This window comes from Stenella coeruleoalba (genome assembly GCF_951394435.1).
Source record: "Stenella coeruleoalba genome assembly, chromosome: 8".
Taxonomy (NCBI): domain Eukaryota; kingdom Metazoa; phylum Chordata; class Mammalia; order Artiodactyla; family Delphinidae; genus Stenella; species Stenella coeruleoalba.
Window position 1 is genome coordinate 51,343,931 of NC_137154.1, and position 22,218 is coordinate 51,366,148.

Here is a 22,218-nt window from a genome sequence, read left to right on the forward strand (position 1 = left end):
TATCTTTCAAGTTGCAGCCACTTTCCCTCACCCTCAACAGCTGAAAAGAGTCTTGTGACTCCCCAGGGGTTTCTCAGTTTTGTTGTTGTTTTGCTATTTTTCTGGATTCCACATTCCCTTTATAGTCCTAGGGAGGAAGTAGCATATGGTAATTCATCACTTTGGCAGGAATGGGAAACCAAGTCAATAAATGTTTTCTTTTGTGTTTATTTATACATTTTTTGGGCAGCAAAACTGTGTTTATTAAAAAAAGAATGCACTATGAACACACTTCACTGCTTTGGTTGAAGAACCCCAGCTAAATAAAAAGACCAATATTAAAAGCAGCATTAACTGGTTACTGCCTTAAATATACATTAAAAAGAATCAAATGCTACAGTGTAGGAACACAATCACCCCCATGTCAGAAATCACAACTTCTTCCAAATAAAGAATATGACCCATCGCCATATTGAATTGATATTTATTTCAGGACATGCCATGTCAAAATAAAACAAAAGAGTCAACCCTTGCCTTTAACAATAATATTGTATTATAAAAGCACTTTACAACTCCATCCCGTCTTTGAGTACAAGTTACTGGGGTATGTGGGCTAATGATTATCTGAAAGCATTTCTCTATTCAGACCCATAATCCAAGTGCTCTCTGAATATTATAAGGTTGGACAATAAGTGGGAAGTGGAGGAGGAAGAGGGGAAGGAATAAGGTTCTCCCAGTTAAGGGTTTTGTTGCAATGAGGGGATGAGGAAGTATGAAGATATTTTTGTTGCCTTTTCATCCTTATACTGTGTTAAGTAATGCTTACAACATAAATTCAGCAGGCTTTTCCTGAGCTGTAACTCAGAAATTTTCTTCTTGCAAACAATGTATTTACAAATGTATTTATTAACTTACACAGCAATCTCACAATAACTAGTAAAGATTAAAATGGTGCACTCCTAGTATATTTGTTTGCAGTGTTTTAAGGGAAATACATATTGCCATTGTTATGAAGCTCTAAATAAAATATCTAAAAATTGAAAGTAGTTTTAAAAAAGGCAAAGAAATAAATATCACCAAAGAAAAAAGATTAATTGTAGCTTAAATATAAAATTAAATCACTAGTGAATTAAGCAAACTATACAGATCTAATAAAAAGCAAAACTGGATTGAGAGAACATAAAAAAATGCTGAAAAATAAGGCATAAATCTGCATATTAAGTTTTATTTTCATTCTCTCCTTTCCCTCTTCTATGTATGCTTTTTCAGATCTGCCTCTAGGGCTTATAAGAAAACTGTTTCCACTTTCAATTTGACCTCAATTGTCCTGGGCAAAGTATTTGCTATTCTCTTGAGGATTCTTTAGTTGGTAAGGTTTAGATATCATTGTTTCTACTAGTTACAGTAGTTTCGATCAAAGTGCCAAATTTAAATTCTTCCACTGGTTCTTCTTAAAGGAATTTGATTACTACAGTGCCTTGCCTGCACAGCATTTCAAAAAAAAAGGAAGAAAGAAAGGAAGGAAGAAAGAAGGAAAGAAAGAAAAGGAAGACAGAAAAAGAAAACCCAAGAGAAATCTATTGCCTAAAAAAGTTTAGTTTTGTTTTTTAAACAAACAGAAGAACTCGATTTTGACAAATTTAAAATCCTGGAAGAAATAGATCTTAGAAGAATTAAATATTTAAAACCTGTTCTGAAGCACTTTTACTTTTCTCTCCCGGAGTCTAACATGTGAAAGAATCATTTGTTTTGGTCAGAAATATATTTTATGTTCATTTACTTGTAAGTACTCAGTATGTTCATTAGGACTCATTCTGAAGACACACCAGAACCTTTTCCTTATTCCAGCACTGCCTACCATGATAGTTGAGTTTTGACCTCAATTAAGGTCTAACTAATTTATATCAGTGCTTAAGAATAATTTTGGATATCTTGAGACAAGTGGTATTGCTAAAACTGAAGGATAATTCCAATGGGCTTGGTCTGACTACTGCTTTGCCCCCTCTTGTTTGTTTTGATGGAGGAAGGACTGGAATAGGAAATGGGGTAAAGAACAAGCAAGTAAAGCAGGGAGAGATCAAGTAGGTAGGCAAGTGCTGCTGTGAACAACTGCTCCTTAACCAAGCCACATACTGTTGAGATTTCCATCATTTTGAAGTACATTCTCATAACATTAAAAAGGAAACAAAAATGTTAAGAAAATGTATCTAATTTTTAAAGTTACCACTGGAATATGCTGCAATTGTTTGGCTTTTTGTAAAATATAAATAATGAAGACACTGACTTTTTTGTGCTTGTGAAGCTAATAGATCATCTCCAAGAGACAGGCAGCAATGCTGAATTGCAATACGTTATTACTGAAGGGAAAAGGTTCAAGCCAATATTCACACTGCAGTCAATGAAAGAGTAAGGGGGCCAAAGCAGTGAGCTTCTGGAGGAAAGTTGAAGATGCCATGGGGGATTAGCAGGAACAGCCTCCTTCGCTGACTGGTTGCTCCTGAGGCTTTTCCAGTTTTATGTCAATCACTGAAACAAAAGCTAAGGAACTGTAAATGGGAAAGTACAATTCCAATTCTGCTGAACATCGACAATTCTGCTAAGATCCCCTTCCATTCCTATTTGGCTTCAGAGACTACTCAGCCACTATTTTCTACATAGCTCGCTCACCATATAAGGTGCTCATATGGAATAAACTTGCTTATATCTCCTATATGCAGCAAGGTTCAGAATAAGGTTAATTCCTACTCATGGAAATCTATCCTAAGGAAATTATTCTACAGGAGTAAAAAATCATATAATGATGTTCCTTAAAAAATTATCTATAATAAAAATCTGAAAATAGCCTATAAGAGAGTTCCACAACAGGGAGAGAATTTAATAAATAATGGGGCTTCAACTCTATAGAACACATTATGCTGCTAAAATAAAGGCTTAGAAAACATAAAACATTCAGAAGTGGGAAGAGCTGAATACAAAGTGCTATGAATTCTATGGCTTAATAAAACTGTCTGCATATGGAAAAACACTAGAAGGTAAATATGAGACAAACAAGGAAAATATCAAAATTCAAAATTCTTTTAAATAACTAATATTACGTGTGCTTCATTCTGTCCCATTTCTGAAAGAAGAGGCCACGATAAAGCTCCAAACTTAGTTATCTCCTGCCTATGCCAAGTAGACAGTTCAAATGATAGAAAAAGCAGGGGAAGGAAATATGATATATATTGTGGGGAAAAAGCCCAGAGCCAAGGGATGTCAAAATTAAGAAGCAGGAGGGTGGGATGTTAAGAGTTTCCTGCTCACTAAAAATCAAGCAAGCAAACAAACACAAACCTTCTCACTGATTAATCGTAGTGAGCAGCAGCCTGCAAAGAATGCAACTGGATAACCAGATCTCATTCGTTATAGAAAAACTTTTTGCTCCTAAACCATCAATTCTTGGCTGTAAAAGGCAATGGCATAATATTCCTAAGCCAACCAAGTGGGGCTCTAAAGACTTGTAGTAACAATAAAATTTCCTGATGAAACAAAAAGGATACTGTCTTCTCTGCTTCTGTCCTGTGTGCTTTCCATTCCAGGTAGAGCTGCTGCAACACGTCGGAAGAGCTGTGGAAAAAGAGACGTGATAATTGGGAGGGAAAATTTAGCAAAAGGTATCAAGTAAAGGGATGACCACTGGATGGTTGAGTTAAAGGATATGGCTTCTGGGTTATTCCTTAGACCTTAGCACAATGAAAGCACATTAAAATGTCTATTTATTCTAAAAATGAATATCATGTGAAAACCAGCATGTCAAATACAAAGAGGATCCTTGCTTTCCAACGGGTGAGATTAGACATGAACAAATAGCTAAGAACTAAGGAGCAAAAATATCATTTGAGTCATAAAAACAAACTACTACAGGAACTCAGAGTAAGGACAGAATGTTCATTTAGTTAAACTGTATAGTGGCATTCCTATCTTTTATAATGAGTTAGGTTCTAAAGTTAGCATACATATGGAGAAAGTCAATCTAGTCAAAATTGCCCTTGATAAATCCTTAGGAAATCACTATGTTAGAAACCACCATACCACACTCAATCCTGGTGAGATGTTCACTTTGAGAGGCATGTGGGAACAGAAACTGACTGAAGGAACAACAGATTCATACTCTCTACTTCATGTCCAATCCTAGCTATCCACTTACTGGGAAGAATGGCAGGTAAAACTGCAGATTATTTCAATCATTTCTTTTTGTTAGGCATGCAGTGTAAAATTCCTATAAATTAAAATGCATATATGGTGTTAACTACCTTATACTAAGTACCTGCTTACTTGAGGCACTGTCTAAAGTTCTCTAGGGACACAAAAATGAACAAGCTGTGCTTTTTAGATTCAAGGAGCTCACAGTTTGGCAAAGGAGACAGACTCAAACCATTCCTTGTGTTACAATGCAATGAGTGCTATGAACTAAGGAAGTAGAAAATGATATGGCAATACAGATGTAAGAAGGCCCTACTCAAGAGGCCGAGAAAGATCCTCAGGCAATGACATTTGAGTTGGGATTTAAAGGCAGTTTTAAAGATTTCACATGGTTGAAAAGCATACCATACAAAGCACTCAGAGTTTAAGCACTCCATAAATGTTGCTGAATTAAAATGAGAAGAAACAGAAAGAAGGCCAAAGATGAAAGAATGGAACTATAAGTAATCTGTCTAGGGAAAGAAGTATAGAAAAGGAACAAATCTTTATCTGTAGGCAATAAGTATGATGTGGTAGGATTAAGGAAGATCTGAATAAAAGTATAATTGTCTTGGTTCTGTAACGTTTAGTAGCATTTAGAGATGTGCCAAAGTTAGGCATTAGCCTCAATATTCAACCAAAATCAGCTTTAGACTTAAAATTGCAGAATGCTTACTTGAACATCAGAAACTGTGCACGTGGTTGTGTAAATTACCATCAATCAAATCAATGTAACATTAATTGTATAAAGGTGGGTCCATTTGGATTAATATATGAATACTCAGTTTCAAATACAGATCAGCACTCTAGGGCTTCCCTGGTGGCGCAGTGGTTGAGAGTCCGCCTGCCGATGCATGGGACACGGGTTCGTGCCCCGGTCCGGGAAGATCCCACATGCCGCGGAGCGGCTGGGCCTGTGAGCCATGGCCGCTGAGCCTGCGCGTCCGGAGCCTGTGCTCCGCACCGGGACAGGCCACAACAGAGAGAGGCCCGCGTACAGCAAAAAAAAGAAAAAGAATAAACGCTGCAATAATTAATGTCTGTGAAAGCTGTTAATTTTATGAACAAAAATAACTTAAAATTTACAAAGGCAAAATGAACACAGAAATAGGTTAATATAGTGCATTAGATAACTTTAGGAAGAATATTATGCCCTTTCAAAACTAGCAAGTGTTTATAATTAATTAATGCATGCAAAGTTGGACAATAATTCTAATCTTTTGAAGTTTTTATATAATAGTATTAGATAATGAATTAAAAGCAGAATGTCAACTTTGTCAGCTCAAAATTTTATGCATCAGGAAAAGTCTAACACCCATTAAAAATCACTTTTCATCCAGAGATAAAGAATATAGAGTATGAAGGAAAAACACATTTTATAGACAATAAGAAAGCCTGAAAAAAAATGTGTTCCCCCTCCAACATCAACTGAAAACAACCATCTATTTAGTACTGCAAACCAGAAATAAGTATAGTGACTACTGGAATAATCTAGCAGCTGACAATGCGGCACTAAACCAAATCTTGTATCCCAGAAATTCGTTCTATAATGGTGATATTCAGTTTTGGCCGCAATGATTTTCAGGAATGGTTAGGTAGTCCAGACCGACTGGAGCACACAATATTTAAAAGGATTAGAATGAAGCTATATACATATATATATATATAGAAAGCCAGACTAAGAAAGACCTGCAAAGAATATGGACTTCATCTGGCAAAGGAAGGCACTAAAAAAAGCAGTGTGCATAAAGACTTCTTTCAATAATTCCAGTGTATTACTATGACTACAAAGACATACAAATCACATATTGAAAGCAAAAGATATTAAGGTGAGATGGCTAAAACCTAAAAGGTGAAGTGTTTACATTCTGGGTAGGCCACTTATGTGACAGGTCATCTTTCTGTTTTTCAATTTTCTCATCTGTAAAATGGGCTTAAGATAATAGTACACTTAACTGACTAGATTACTGTGAAAATTAAGGGAAATCATTATGTAAAATGCTTAGGGCTGATCTTCTACATGGAAACTCTTTCATATACAGTAGCTCTCTTCCTATCAGAATTGGGTATCAGTCGCAATAACCCATGGTCCTGTGGGCTAAGGGAACAGAATATTTTGAAATTCTGCAAGAATTGTAGGACTACAGCAAAGCACCAATAGGCATAAAATCCTGCTTTAAGAAACTATGTAAAACTGACAGGAAAAATGTGGGGGGGTTGGGAGAGATCATCTGAAAATATTAAAGCAGAACTGAAATGTTCTTACTTAGGAAAATCCAGAAATCCTCCCCAAGATCTCATAGCTTGCTCGGACATGAAATATTTATTAAACTGCCTACTTGTTCAAGATACATAATCTTTCTGGCTTCTAAGAATATTTTATTATGGGCTAGCTTAGAAATTGAAATTTTTTTTTCATGGGGGAGGCATAGGGAAGGTCTGTTTACCTTCTGTGAAAATAGAATGAGGTTTACAAGTTTTGAGGTTTTTTAAAAAATTAAAGTAAGTTCTAGTTAGTGAAAAGTACATAACTAATGAGGTCTTTCAGGGAGGGTATTGTTAGAGTTACACCCATCTATCTATTCTCATAATATAACACAGGGATATCCTCCCCTGCTCCCAGCTCAATCTGTCTAGCTGATAGATCCTTCAGGATCCATTCCCTGATAACTCTGAGAAAAACCTCCCTACCCCATTCCCAGATTTCTTCAATCCCATCATCTTCCAATATAATTAAACACTTCTATATATTCCAAGAGCATCCTGCATTTCTTTTTTTTTAATATATTTATTTGTTTGCTTATTTATTTATTTATGGCTGCATTGGGTCTTCGTTGCTGTGCGCGGGCTTTCTCTAGTTGCAGTGAGCAGGGGCTACTCTTCGTTGCGGTGCATGGGCTTCTCATCGCGGTGGCTTCTCTTGTAGCGGAGCACGGGCTCCAGGTGCGGGGGCTTCAGTAGTTGTGGCACGTGGGCTCAGTAGTTGTGGCTCACAGGCTCTAGAGCGCAGGCTCAGTAGTTGTGGCACACGGGCTTTGTTGCTCTGTGGCATGTGGGATCTTCCTGGATCAGGGCTCGAACCAATGTCCCCTGCACTGGCAGGCAGATTCTTAACCACTGCGCCACCAGGGAAGTCCCCTGCATTTCTTCTTTCAGAGCTTTTATTACACTGATTATAATGGCCTATTTACCTCCCAGTCTTTCCCTCTAGACTTTAACCACTGGAGGACAAGGCTCATATTTCATCTTTGTTATCCTAGTACCTGACATGCAGTAGATATTCTTGAAAATGTTAGTTGTAACAATGGCTAATGCACGTGAAAACACATCAGAAAGCACACAGTGCAGTACAAATAGTTGATTAGTACCTTTATCCACTGGCTTCTTTGAGTTCACTTCCATCTGAATTCTCAGATAATTCTTAATATTTTTTGGCCGCGCTGCACAGTATATGGGACCTTAGTTCTCCAACAAGGGATCAAACCTCGCCCCCTACACTGGAAGCATGGAGTCTTAACCACTGGACTGCTAGGGAAGTCCCTCAGATAATTCTTTAGGCATGACTATCCATAATACTATTTAGCAGATGATCACAGATTTGAGAAAGCCTTTTTTTTTTTTTTTTTTTTTTTGGCGGTACGCGGGCCTCTCGCTGCTGTGGCCTCTCCCGCTGCGGAGTACAGGCTCCGGACGCGCAGGCCCAGCGGCCATGGCTCACGAGCCCAGCCGCTCCGCGGCACGTGGGATCCTCCCGGACTGGGGCACGAACCCGTGTCCCCTGCATCGGCAGGCGGACTCTCAACCACTGTGCCACCAGGGAAGCCCAAGCCTGTTTTTTTAAATCAAGTAAAAGAAAAATTAGCAACACTTATGCCCATTGACTCCTCCTGACCCCAGAAAACAGGAAACAAAAGAAATCAATGTACTCAGTTTCTTGTAGAAAAAGGAATTATAAAAGGAATTTTAAATTTACATGCAGAGTGACAGTGAAGGAAAACGCTGATAAACTTCAACTAGATGGAAAAACAAATGCCACTGAATCTCTCCAATCAAATATGAAAAAGGATTTTTTAAAAACAAAGATTCAATTAACACAAGCAAATATAATGGGAGGAAACAACAATTAAGAGGGACCAGAACAGGGACTTCCCTGTTGGTGCAGTGGTTAAGAATCCGCCTGCCAGTTCACGCGGGTTCGATACCTGGTGGGGAAGATCCCACATGCCGAAGAGCAACTAAGCCCGTGCACCACAACTACTGAGCCTGCGCTCTAGAGCCCGTGAGCCAGAAAAAACTACTGAGCGCGCGTGCCACAACTACTGAAGTCCGCGCACCTAGAGCCCGTGCTCTGCAACAAGAGAAGCCACTACAGTGAGAAGCCCGCGCACCACAAGAAGAGTAGCCCTGCTCACCACAACTAGAGAAAGCCTGCGTGCAGCAATGAAGACCCAATGCAGCCAAAAAATAAAATAAATACATAAATTAATTAAAAAAAAAAAAGGGGGACCAGAACATTAACTGGTAGATCTGAGAAATACACACTTTTTTTTTTTTGCCACACTGCGCGCCTTGTGGGATCTTAGTTCCCTGACGGAATCTAACCTGTGCCTCCTGCAGTGGAAGTGCAGAGTCCTAACCACTGGACCGCCAGGGAATTCCCCAGAGAACTATACACTCAAAGAAAGCAACAAGCCTCCATTATCTACAAAATTAAATATATTCGACACGGAAGAGTAAATGGGTTAACATGACCCCATAGGTCCCCCCACTCTTTTATTTTTACCTTTGAGAATTAGAACTAAATACTCAGGAAAGCTTTCTTGAAAGGTTATGTGTGAAGTCCTTCCTTCAAGACCAGTAGTTCTCAACACCTATAGTGCATTGGAATTACCCAGGAAACTTAAAAACAAGCAAAACACCAGATGCTTGGGTCCCACCCCCAAAGACAGATTCAACTAGTTTGGGTGGGGCTAGGTCCTTAGTACATTTCATTTAAAATTCTCCAGATGAGGGACTTCCCTGGTGGTCCAGTGGTTAAGATTCCACGCTTCCACTGCAGGGGGCACAGGTTTAATCCCTGGTCGGGGAACTAAGATCCCTCAAGACCCGCGGTGTGGCCAAAAACAACAAAAACCCCCAAAATCTCCAGATGATTCTAATGTGCTGTGAGGGTGCTGTAACAATAATCTGTAAGGAGTGTGAAGTAATCAATCAAATCATGTAGGCAAGAAAAAAGGTAATACTGAGTGCTTAACTTTACATATTTTCTCATCATAATCCTTGCAGTAACTTGTGAGGAAGGTATTAATATCTCCATTTTATAGAAATCTAAGGCTAAAGAGAGTATTTGCCATCCACCAAATGAATAGCAGAGCCGAGATTCTAAAGTTCATATTTTTCCTACTACCTTATGTTGCCTAGTATAAATGGAAATTCTTTCTATATGGAAAGCACCGTGGAAAGGGCTGTGTGAAGAAACAGCTAACAATCTTGGGAAGAGGAATTTGCTTTGTGAAACACTATTATGATATACAAAAATCACAGACATAAAAATGTAATCAATGTATTTGAAAAATTTGGTGCTCCCTCAAAATATTTCAATTAAATTATTGGGTTGGCCAAAGGTTCGTTCGTTTTCTTCCGTAAGATGGCTCTGGTAGCACTCAGTTGTCTTTAACTTCATTCGAAATAATTTTGTTAGATTTTATATGACAGCTGTCATATCAGCGTGCATTTAAAAAAAGACATCAAAATTGGTGAATTTTTGTGTAGCCATTTTAATATTGAAGATGGAAGGAAAAGAGCAATATTTTTGGCATATTATGCTTTATTATTTCAAGAAAGGTAAAAATGCAACTGAAACGCAAAAAAAGATTTGTGCAGTGTATGGAGAAGGTGCTGTGACTGATCAAACATGTCAAAAGTGGTTTGCGAAGTTTCGTGATGGAGATTTCTCCCTGGACGATGCTCCATGGTCGGGTAGACCAGTTTAAGTTGATAGCGATCAAATCGAGACATTAATTGAGAACAATGTTACACCATGCAGGAGAGAGATGACACACTGAAAATATCCAATTAAAGCACTGAAAATCATCTGCACCAGCTTGGTTATGTTCATCGCTTATGTGTTTGGGTTACACATAAGTTAAGCAAAAAAAACCTTCTTGACCATATTTCTCCATGCAATTCTCTATTGAAATGTAATGAAAACATTCCATTTTTAAAACAAATTGTGACGGGCGATGAAAAGTGGATACTGTACAATAATGTGGAAGGGAAGAGATCGTGGGGCAAGTGAAATAAACCACCACCAACCACACCAAAGGCTGGTCTTCATCCAAAGAAGGTGACGTTGTGTACATGGTGGGATTGGGGGTCCTCTATTATGAGCTCCTTCTGGAAAACCAAACGATTAATTCCAACGAGTACTGCTCCCAATTAGACCAACTGAAAGCAGCACTCGACGAAAAGTGTCCAGAATTAGTCAACAGAAAATGCACAATCTTCCATCAGGATAATGCAAGACCACATGTTTCTTTAATGACCAGGCAAAAACTCTTACAGCTTGGCTGGGAAGTTCTGATTCATCTGCCGTATTTACCAGACATTGCACCTTCAGATTTCCATTTATTTTGGTCTTTCCAAAATTCTCTTAATGGAAAAAAAATCCTTGGAAGACTGTAAAAGGCACCGGGAACAGTTCTTTGCTCAAAAAGATAAAAAAGTTTTAGGAAAACAGAATTATGAAGTTGCCTGAAAAATGGCAGAAGGTAGTGGAACAAAACGGTGAATACTTTGTTCAATAAAGTTCTTGGTGAAAATGAAAAATGTCTTTTATTTTTATTTAACAACCAAAGGCACTTTTGGCCAACCCAATAAAAGAATCAATTTCACTAACTTATACTATACTTAGGACATCCCAAAATGGGCCAAAAAATGCTTTACAAAAGCCAAGTTCTATCCTTACATAAATATATGTAAGACAGGAAGGAAAAAACTCTAGGGGTTTAAGTTGTTTTAAATAATTATTAAAGGAAAACCCATATTTTAAATGCCAATGATATGCTAAAAGAGGCTTCTGCTATATTAGAAATGACAGAGGACTAACTATGGGGCCAGTACATTTGGTAATGTTTTTTTTAAAATCCTCTCATTTGGATTAACTGAATATCCACTTCCTATAGGCATTCTGGGGCATCCTTCTCAGGATGCTTACCAGAATATTTTCTTTTCCTGGAAAAATGGTATTAATTCCACTCTAACCTCCAGGTGTATGGTATTTTACTTGTAATTTCTAAGGAGAAATAGGCATATTTAAGTTGCAGTGACAGCTACAGGAATTAGCTCTGGGGATGATGACAAGCTGAATATTGGCTCTCCATAGAAACTTTCAAGTTGAATATTTTGGGCTATGATTTTAGGTATTTAATTTAAAGGGGTAAAATGAAGATTTCAAAGTAAAATCATTGTTGCTACCAGTTCTTACCTTTATTATAAGATTAACTAAGTACTTTATAAGCAAGAGGATATTCCATTCTTCAAAGAGTAAGCTAAGTTAATCAGTTCCATCAACATACAGAAAATTTTCCATTATGAAAGTTGTCTTTGTACTGTAAGGGCAGGGAGTGTTTTATACACCACAATTCTCATATGATGAGTGCTCAGTATTTGTTAACTTTGATTTTTTGCTAGATCTCTATTTTAATTTTGGTAGCCTAGCATTTCTTAAATGAAAGATTATTTTATTACTGTTTTTTTCTCTTTTTTTTGCAATCAGCTCTTAATGGATCTTTTTGCCTTCCGCCCTTACCCTTTTACAGCCTATTTTTCACAGAGCAGCCAGTGATTTCTTTTAAATCCTAAATCAGAACATGTCAAATCTCTGATTAAAACCTTCCAACAGCTTCCTATCTTACTCAGAATAAAAGCCTAGAGCCTAAATCCTTGCTACAGCCTACATGGACTTAGACCTCTGTCCCCTAGAACTATCCCTCTGTAAGCTTATTTCCTAACACTTGCCCCCCTCCCTCACTCCACTCTAACTGAACCAGCCTTACTATTCCTTAAACATGCCAAGTACCTTTGAACTTGTTGTTGCACTTGATGCTTGGAACGTTCTTCCCTAGATATATAAACAACTTACTTCCTCAATTCCTTTAGATCTCTGTTCAAATATCACCTTATCAGACAGTCTTTTCCTGATTACCTTTTACAAAACATCAATATCTTAACCCTTTCACCAGTACTCTTTATCTCCCTGACCTTACTTTTACTTTTCTCCACAGCACTTATAACCTCATGAAGTATTATATTTTCATTTATGGCCTAACTTTCCATACTAGAATGTAAACTTCATAATGGTATGGACTTAGGATATTTTGCTCACCATTGTATATCCACTGCCTATAACGTAACAGAACTAGGCATGTAGGAGGTGATCAACAAATATCTGATGAGTGAATTGACTTAATAAGAGCATGGTCAGGGACTTCCCTGGTGGTCCAGTGGGAAAGAATCTGTCTTACAATGCAAAGGAAGTGGGCTCGATCCCAGGTCAGGAAACTAAGATCCCATACACCGCGGGGCAACTAAAGCCTGCGTGCCACAAATACTGAGCACACGTGCCTCAACCAGAGCCTGCGTGCCTTAAACTACAGAGCCCACACACCCTGGAGCCTGCGTGCCACAACTAAAAAGAGAAAATCCGCATGCCACAACTAGACAGAAGCCTGCGCGCCACAACAAAAGATCCTGCATGCCTCAACGAAGATCCCGCATGCTGCAACTAAGACCCGATGCAGCCAAAAATAATAAATAAATAATCTTTAAAAAATAAAATAAAAAAAGAGCGTGGTCAATATAATAATTTCTCATTCAACCAGTTCATGTTCACCATGTATGTGGCTTCCTGACATTTAGTGATATTAAAGTCCTACTGTGTTAGGGATATAAAGCACAAAAGGATAAATTAGGGGTACAGATAAACATTACATATTGTATGTAAACTGCCTGGTAGGAAGACAACAAAGAAATGTCTTAAAGTTAATATTTATGACATAATATTTATACAATGCATAGTAGGTCATTTGTATTATGTATTAATTTCTCTTCTTCCTTGGAGTATCATCTTATCTATACAAATCAAATATACACCTCAAGGGTTTAGCTCTTTTGTTGTAGCTTTTTTTAAAAATAAATAATCTTTATTATTATTATTTTTAAATATTTATTTGGTTGCATGGGCTCTTAGTAGTGGCAGGCAGGCTCCTTAGTTGTGGCTGGTCAGCTCCTTATTTGTGGCTTGCAGGCTCCTTATTTGTGGCATGCAAGCTCCTTATAGTTGAGGCATGTGAACTCTTAGTTGTGGCACACATGTGGGATCTAGTTCCCTGACCAGGGATCAAACCCAGGCCTCCTGCACTGGGAGCAGGGAGTCTTATCCACTGCGCCACCAGGGAAGTCCCTTTTGTGGCATTTTTAAACAAAGCCTTCCTTGATCATCCTAATTGTATATGATCTTATTCATTTCTGCAACAAATATACCTCCTTGTGCCAGCATTCATTTTACATCTCAATAATTACTGTGGATCTTACTATCTTGTAGCATTTGCTATGCATTTATCATGTACTATCTACCTTTCACTGCATAATTTTCATGAGAATGTAATTCTTCTCTTCAACTATAAGTTTTTTTGAAGTCAAGAACCATATTTTACATAACTTTATGCTCTCCAAAGAACCTACAGTGGTCTTACATATTGTAGGCACTTGATACGGGTGGAATAAGGTATGTGATAAAGTATAAGATTAAGACCTGCTATGAGCCAAGAACTGTGGTTGACATGGGATTCAGTGGTGTAGGAAAGACACCATCCCTACCAATGCTTAAAATAAATATGTTTTCTCAGCAGGTATAAAATAATTTTCATTCACGCGCGTGCACATACACACACGACTCCACTGTGAATGGTACACAAGTTTTCACTGACTTGTTAGTGCTGATGCCCATCAGCTACCATTAATTTCTCGCAAAGTCCTCCCTTCTCTTTCAAACGAATCTTTTTCTTCTGATAAGCACGGATGATTTTAGAAGTTAAAGATCAAGGAGCATTTCAGTTCCTATTCCATTTTCCAGTACTGTAACATTAGAGAATATAATAAGGGTGACACCCACACACTAAATACTTCATTAAAAGAATGTACTAATTCTCAGATGAAAAATGAGTTGGAGCCTTAAATAATCACCTTATCATTACCATTTCCTTCAGCAATTTAAACACCAGACAACTTTCATAAAGAAAGCAATATTATTGCTTTTTTAAAAACAAATTTAGAGAAATAAAGGGTAAATTTTTCTTAGGCTGTCTTTTAATGAAATATTGAAAGGATAAAAATCATTATTTAAATATCCTATATACTACAAGTGATCATGTTAGATTATTATTATATATTCTAGTTCTAACCCTGATAGCTTTTATTTAAAAACTACAAAATATTCTTTAAGACAGAAACAAGATTTTAGGGTTAAATGCTTAAAGCAGACTAAAGGGCAAAAGGTTTTAATCAAAGAACATCTTTAAATAATAAGAAAAAGTAGCCATATTGGGTAGGAATAAATTTGTTTTATTTTAAGCCAAAGTTCTCAGGCATTAAGGTCCAATTACTTGAACCACGGTTAGACATTAAATGATGCATTAGTGAAATCTCTCCTAGAATTGTTTAAAAAGGAAAAAGAGCAATAGAGAAAGCCCATTTTAAGCTTTTATTATATATATTATAATCTAGTACATGAGGGAGTGGGGAGGAGGAATCCAATTAGCAGAAAATTAAAAAGACATCTCTGTACATGTAAAGTACAGCTAGATGGTACCTTCAGTACTGATATACATGTCTTATATACAGAAAGACTTCTGTGTACCTCTTGGTGAACAGCATGATTTTGTCAAATAAAATAAGTACAATGCACAATCATCAAAAGTAACTGCATTTTGCAGACACATGGCTGAACAAACATACACAATGCTCACTTAACAGCTCGTAAGACTGTGACTCTCAATGTTTTCCAAGAGTGTGACTGGACTGTGAATTTTACCTGGTAAATTTTTGAATACTAGCACCATTTCTGAATTATGACTGACCTACAACAAAAACTCAAAAGGGGGCTTCCCTGGTGGCACAGTGGTTAAGAGTCCGCCTGCCGATGCAGGGGACACGGGTTCATGCCCCGGTCCGGGAAGATCCCACATGCTGCGGAGCGGCTGGGCCCCGTGAGCCATGGCCGCTGAGCCTGCGCGTCTGGAGCCTGTGCTCCGCAACGGGAGAGGCCACAACAGTGAGAGGCCCGCGTACCGCAAAAAAAAAAAAAAAAAAAAAAAAAAACCTCAAAAGGAATTTGAGATTATTTCTTCATAATCACTTCTGTTGATATGTGTTACTCACTGACCAAATAATTTAATTCAAAAACCTACTTACATTAACCTTAGATAAGCAATAACATACAGAATTCAGGAATTCTGTATGGAATTGTGGAACAAACTGGTCTTCTATATTAAATAAAACTAAGTATGTACATGCTAAATAGTCTCAGTTATTTCATTTATCAGATATTTTAATTTTTACCCCATAATTTCAATACAGACTCCAGTGTTGGTAACAGCAGAGTAGCGTATACAGGACTAACACTCTTGCAGATAGCATTTACTAACTGTGGACAACAACTATTTGAAGGCTCTCAAGAGCAACAAAAAGCAGGTACAAACTAGGAGGAATTCACACTAGAAGGGACCCCACACTCACTGGGTGAGGGTCACCTTTATACAGGTTTTCCCAAGAGCCAATCCTAGTTTGAACAACATGGGGTGGTTAGAACTCAAGCAGAAAACTAGAGTTTTACAGGTTTGAGGTGTCAACTGACTACCAGAGTGGCTGTATTAAGGAAGAAAATAACAAAAAGGAGGGAGCCAAGAGTAGGAGCCCTAATATCTACACATAAAATTCCTGCAAATCCTCAGTTGCCTCTTTAATGGTACATATGTAGGAGAGATTCCAAGGAGCCCATCTGAAAGCAACAGCTAGAAGGCTGAAAGAAATGAGCAGAGATTTCAGCTACTGCCTGCTCCAGGTATACAGTTTAGAGTTTCAATCCCACCAAGATAGAAAAGCTTGATAAACATCTCAGGCTTTCTATAGATCCACGTAAACAATGCGTAACTTCAAGACTCCACAAGTCCATGGTGATCAGCCAGCAATATAACAACCTGCCATAATACAACCCCAGAATTTAGCAGAGAAAAATAACAGAAACCAGAGTCTCTACGCATACACAATGCCAACCATACAACCAAGAATTACTAGATACACATAAAAAACCAAACCAAACCAAAACAAAAACCGCAGAAAAATCTAACCTAGAGGCAAGAGAAAAAGTAAATAGCCAATAGAAATACACTCTGAATTGACCCAGATGTTGGAATTAGCAGACAAGAATTTCAAAGCAATTACTGTAAATATGTTCAAGAACTCGAAGGTAACAATGACCATAATGATTGAACAGATGGGGAATTCCGACAGAGAAATGGAAGTTTTAAGAAATAAATGAAAAAAATCTAGGACTGAATTACAATATCTGAAATAATAAATTTACTGGATGGACTTAACAGTTTAAATATGGCAGAAAAAGGATCAGTGAACTTGAAGACACATCAATAATAATTCCTAATCTGAAAAAAAAAAAAGAGAGGGAAAAAGTATCAAAAACAATGAGCAAAAGCCTCAGTGACCAGGGGGCATGGGTAATATCAAGCCATCTAACAGATGTGCCACTGGTATTCCAGAAGAGAAAAGAAGAAAATGAGGCAGAAAAAATACTTTAAAACAACACATTAGGGCTTCCCTGGTGGCGTAGTGGTTGGGAGTCCGCCTGCCGATGCAGGGGACACGGGTTTGTGCCCCGGTCCGGGAAGATCCCACATTCCCTGGAGCGGCTGGGTCCGTGAGCCATGGCCGCTGAGCCTGCGCGTCCAGAGCCTGTGCTCCGCAGTGGGAGAGGCCACAGCAGTGAGAGGCCCGCGTACCACACACAACAACAACAACAACAAAAAAACACATTACAGGGACTTCCCTGGTGGCGCAGTAGTTAAGAATCTGCCTGTCAATGCAGGGGACAGGGGTTTGAGCCCTGGTCCAGGAAGATCGCACATGCCGCAGAGCAACTAAGCCTGTGCGCCACAACTACTGAGCTTGCGCTTTAGAGCCCGCGACCCACAACTACTGAGCCTGCATGCCACAGCTACTGAAGCCTGTGAGCCTAAAGCCTGTGCTCTGCAACAAGAGAAGCCACCGTGATAAGACGTCCGCGCACCACAACGAAGAGTAGCTCCCGCCTGCCACAACTAGAGAAAGCCCATGTGCAACGAAGACCCAACACAGCCAAAAATAAATAAATAAATAAATAAATTTATTTAAAAAACACACAAAAAACCACAACACATTACAAACAGAGAATGATATAAATTAGAGTTCCCTTCTCATTAAAATCAATGGAATCCAGAAGACAATCGAAAGGCGTCTTTAAAGTACTGGAAGAAAAAAATCTGTCAACCCCAAATTCAAAAACTAGCAAAATGTTCTTCAAAATTATTCTTCAAATGGCCTTTTGGAGTATGTGAAAGCAGAGAGAATTTATCACCAGGTTACCCCTATAAGAAACAGTAAAGAAAGTTATTTTGGCTAAAGAAAAATACCAGGTGAAACTCAGATCTATAATTAGGAATGAAGAGCACTGGAAATGATAAATATATGGATAAAGAGAAAAGATTATCTTTTTTCTTCTCTTAATTACTGTTTAAAGGAAAAATTAAAATGTTTATTATGGAGGTTTATAATACATGTAAATATAAAATGTGACAATAACACAAAGGACAGTGTGCATTATTTCACATGAAATGGTATAATATTAACTCTAGTTTAACCCCTAAGCATCCACTAAAAAGGTTATGAAAAAATTTAGCTAAAGATCAAAAGAGGAATTAAAACACAATATAAAAATATCTGATTAAGACAAAAATGAAAGAGGGACAAGCAGAAAACAAAGAACAAATGGTAGACATAAGTCCTAATACATTAAATCTAAATAAACCAAACACTCCAATTAAAAGGCAGAGACTTTCAGACTGGAGGAAAAAAAAGGAAGTTCCAACCATGTGCCATCTACAAGAGACCCACTTTACAAAGAAAAAGATATACCATATGAACAATAAGCAATTAGAGAGCTGGTGTGGCCATATTAAGATCAGATAAAGAAAAGGAATATTATTAGAGATAAAGAGCAGTATTTTTTAACATTAAAAAAGTCAACACATTAGGAGGACAGTTAACAATGCTAACATGTATGCACCCAAAGACAGAACTTCAAAACACATGAAGTAAAAGTTGACAGAACTAGGGAATTCCCTGGTGTCCAGTGGTTAGGATTCCGTGCTCTCACTGCCAAGGGCCTGGGTTCAATCCCTAGTCCAGGAACTAAAATCCCACATGGCGAAGGAAAAAAAGAAGAAAGCTGACTGAACTATATACAAAACACATGATACAAATATTGTTGTTGTGGATTTTAATACCCCCTTCTCAGTAACTAATTGAACTACCCTCCAAAATTACTAAGGCTATCTAAGACTTGAACAAGGCTATCAACTGTGTTATCTAAGATTTGACCTCATTTATATTATTTATAGAACGCTGTATCTGACAACTGCAGAAAGACATTCTTTTCCAGCGCACATGGAACATTCATCAAGACAGGCCACATGTTAGGCCATAAAACAAGTCTCAATAAATTACAAATGACTGAAATGTTACAGAGTATATTCTCTGATCACAACAGAATTAAATTAGAAGCCATAACAATGAACAGTATACTAGGAGGAGGGAATTAGTGACAATTCAGTACTACTTACATATGTTTCAAGGCAAAGAGAGATGGGACGACCAAAAATGAAAACAATATAGAGAATTTTTCATAAAGCTCTACTTATTCAGTTTCAAGGATTTTACTTTACCCCTCTACTGGTAATGTAGAATTAAAAAAATAATTTATTGGGAGGTAAATCCTATAAATCTGGGACCACTACTCTATATGACACGTAGCCCTGAAGAATTAAGCAGGCAAATTTTTGGTTACCCCATCTTTTAGAAAACAGTTTGACAATGTGAGATCTCCCCATATTTTCCTATCCCCAAAACACTCCTGTTATAAACTCTGTTAAAACACCAGCAGTTTATTAAGGACAAAGTAACGAGAATGTATTTTTACAACAACAAGCAAAATACCGTGACTGAAAGCAAATACCTGCTTTACCATAATCTTACTATCGAACACTAAAATAAGGAAAATTTACCTTGAAACAATGCAGTTGGGATGTAGTGAGTGTATGGTGAGTTTACAACCTAGCAATCATCTTACAATCATAATCTTATAATCAAAATGAAATACGTGTCCTATGAACAATCTGAAAAGTTTGGCAAGCCTTTTCTCTTTTTCCAAAACTATGCCACATTTAGATTTTTCACTGTTCATTGTGATATGTCGCTAATTCATGAGGCCTGCTATTGCCAAGTGGAAGAAAATCTTACACTAGAGAACAGAAAACTCACACAATTATTTTATAATATGTTTTTTCAATTTGATAACCTCAACTCACACATACTGAAAAGACACTTACCTGCTTTACATTATATCCTGCTTTTGCACTAGTTTCAATAAACATAACATTCAGCTCTTTGGCTTTCCTCTCTCCTTCCTCAATTGACACTTGCCTGTAGAAAATAAAAAAGATAAACTCATCTTTTTGAAAGATAATGATATAAAGATTATAAACAAGGTTCTGAAAAAAACTTTTCTTGATATGGTGCTGGTTATACAGGCAAGACTAGTTTGAAAATTTATCAAGCTGCAATACACTTGAAATTTGTGCACTTAGGTCAGAAAGAAAAAGACAAACACCATACAGCATCACTTATATGTGGAATTAAAATATGACACAAATGAACTTTTATGAAACAGAAACAGACTGACAGACATAGAGAACAAACCTGTGGTTGCTGGGGGGAGGGAGGAATGAAGTGGGAGTTTGTTAGCAGATGCAAACTAGTATATAGAGAATGGATTAAACAACAAGGTCCTACTGTACGGCATAGGAAACTATATTTAATATTCTGTGATAGACCATAATGGAAAAGAATATATAAGAGTATATATATAACTGAATCACTTTGCTGTACAGCAGAAATTAACACATTGTAAATTAACTATACTTCAAAAAAAAAAATCTGTGCACTTCTGTGTGTATATCTAACCAAATGTTTTTATAAAGGCATTTTTTAATGATTTACTTTTACCTGCTGAGCTCATCCTGTATTTTTTTAACTTTAAAAATCTTAATAGTATGCTATTTTCTCTTAGCTTTAAGCTTTGCGATTAAAAACTTTTATGTAAAATAACTTTTTATGGCTAGACAATTTGTCAATTTACTACCATAATTTATGTAACCAGTCTCAAACTGTTAGAAATGTATGTTGTTTTCAAATTTTATTGGGTTGGCCAAAAAGTTCATTTGGGTTTTCCATAAGATGTTATGGAAAAACCCAAATGAACTTTTTGGCCAACCCAATACACCACTGTGAAAAATGTTGCTATGAACATCTTTGTGCTTTGTGACTTTGGATCATTTCTTTAGGTTGGATTTTGTGGATTTCTACAAGTGGAACAAGTGAGTCAAATTAGTACTTCTTTTACAGGGAATTTTGTAGTACATCATAATTAGCGGTGTCTCTCAAGCTGTGAGCTCTTCAGGTGCAGGACTATCCTGTTTATCTTGGTATTCCTAGTGCCTAGCAATCACATAGGTGTTTAATAAATATGCAACTATTCTAATTAAATGGATCTAAACCATCAGCTGATAAATCCTGCTTCCTACAACACAGAACACCAAAGCAATGAAAGAGAATTTCTACAAGCTCCCACCATATCTATCCTCCAATCTACCTATGTGTGTGCCTTTTATATTCTATGTCTAATCCTACTATGGAGGAACTGTCCTTATTCCCCAAACTTATACCTATGTACTAGATTCCACTGTCTTCTTGTTTACAAGAAGATGTTATTCTTGAATTTCTCCACTCTCTAAAAACAAAATTACTCTTTTCTAAAAAAGTAATTAATTTATTTATTTTTGGCTGTGTTGGGTCTTCGTTGCTGTGCACGGGCTTCCTCTAGTTGCGGTGAGCAGGGGCTACTATTTGTTGCGGTGCGCGGGCTTCTAATTGTCGTGGCTTCTCTTGTTGCGGAGCATGGGCTCTAGGCGTGCAGGTTTCAGTAGTTGTAGCACGTGGGCTCAGTAGTTGTGGCTAGCGGGCTCTAGAGCTCAGGCTCAGTAGTTGTGGCGCACAGGCTTAGTTGCTTCACGGCACGTGGGATCTTCCCGGGCCAGGGCTGGAACCCATGTCCCTTGCATTGGCAGGCAGATTCTTAACCACTGTGCCACCAGGAAAGCCCCCAAATTATTCTTATATATAACAATGCAACTATTAATGCTTTACTACATCTGTTTGTTTTAGCCACTCGTTCTCTATGTATTTATGTGTGTATAAATTTTTTAAAAAACACATTTTTTTCTTAATTTGACAGTAAGTTGACAATCAGCAGCAGACCTTTAGGCCCAAACACAAACACTTCAGAGTGTGAATTTCCTAAAAACAATTATTTCAGATGCCCTAAAACTTACTCCTTGGACCTCTTCTCTATCTACAATTACTCTCTTGGCAATCCCATGCAGTCTCATGGTTTTAAATACCACCTATATGCTGATGCCTCTCAAACTTATATATCTAGCCTGGACTGCTGCTCTGAACTCCAGACTCATATATCCAACTGCCTACCTGACATCTAATTATTAGGATATCTAATAGCCATCCTATACTTAAAATCACCAAAAGCTCAAGTCATGATATTCCCTCCCAAACTGT

At 37.6% G+C, this 22,218-nt stretch overlaps 1 protein-coding gene across 4 annotated transcripts in view; it reads right to left on the reverse strand.

The window, feature by feature from the left end:
- Nucleotides 1-446: 446 nt before the first annotated feature.
- The window catches only part of RAB6A (RAB6A, member RAS oncogene family), a 66,636-nt gene continuing 44,864 nt past the window's right edge, over nucleotides 447-22,218 (reverse strand). For all 4 annotated transcript variants that reach the window (XM_079930589.1, XM_079930590.1, XM_079930591.1 and 1 more), the window contains exons 6-8: nucleotides 19,917-20,010; nucleotides 3,519-3,585; nucleotides 447-2,505 (exon numbers count right to left, since the gene is read on the reverse strand). In XM_079930589.1, the coding sequence (XP_079786715.1) occupies nucleotides 2,441-2,505; nucleotides 3,519-3,585; nucleotides 19,917-20,010 (226 nt within the window). In that variant the 3' untranslated portion in view covers nucleotides 447-2,440. The remainder of the gene's footprint in view (nucleotides 2,506-3,518; nucleotides 3,586-19,916; nucleotides 20,011-22,218) is intronic.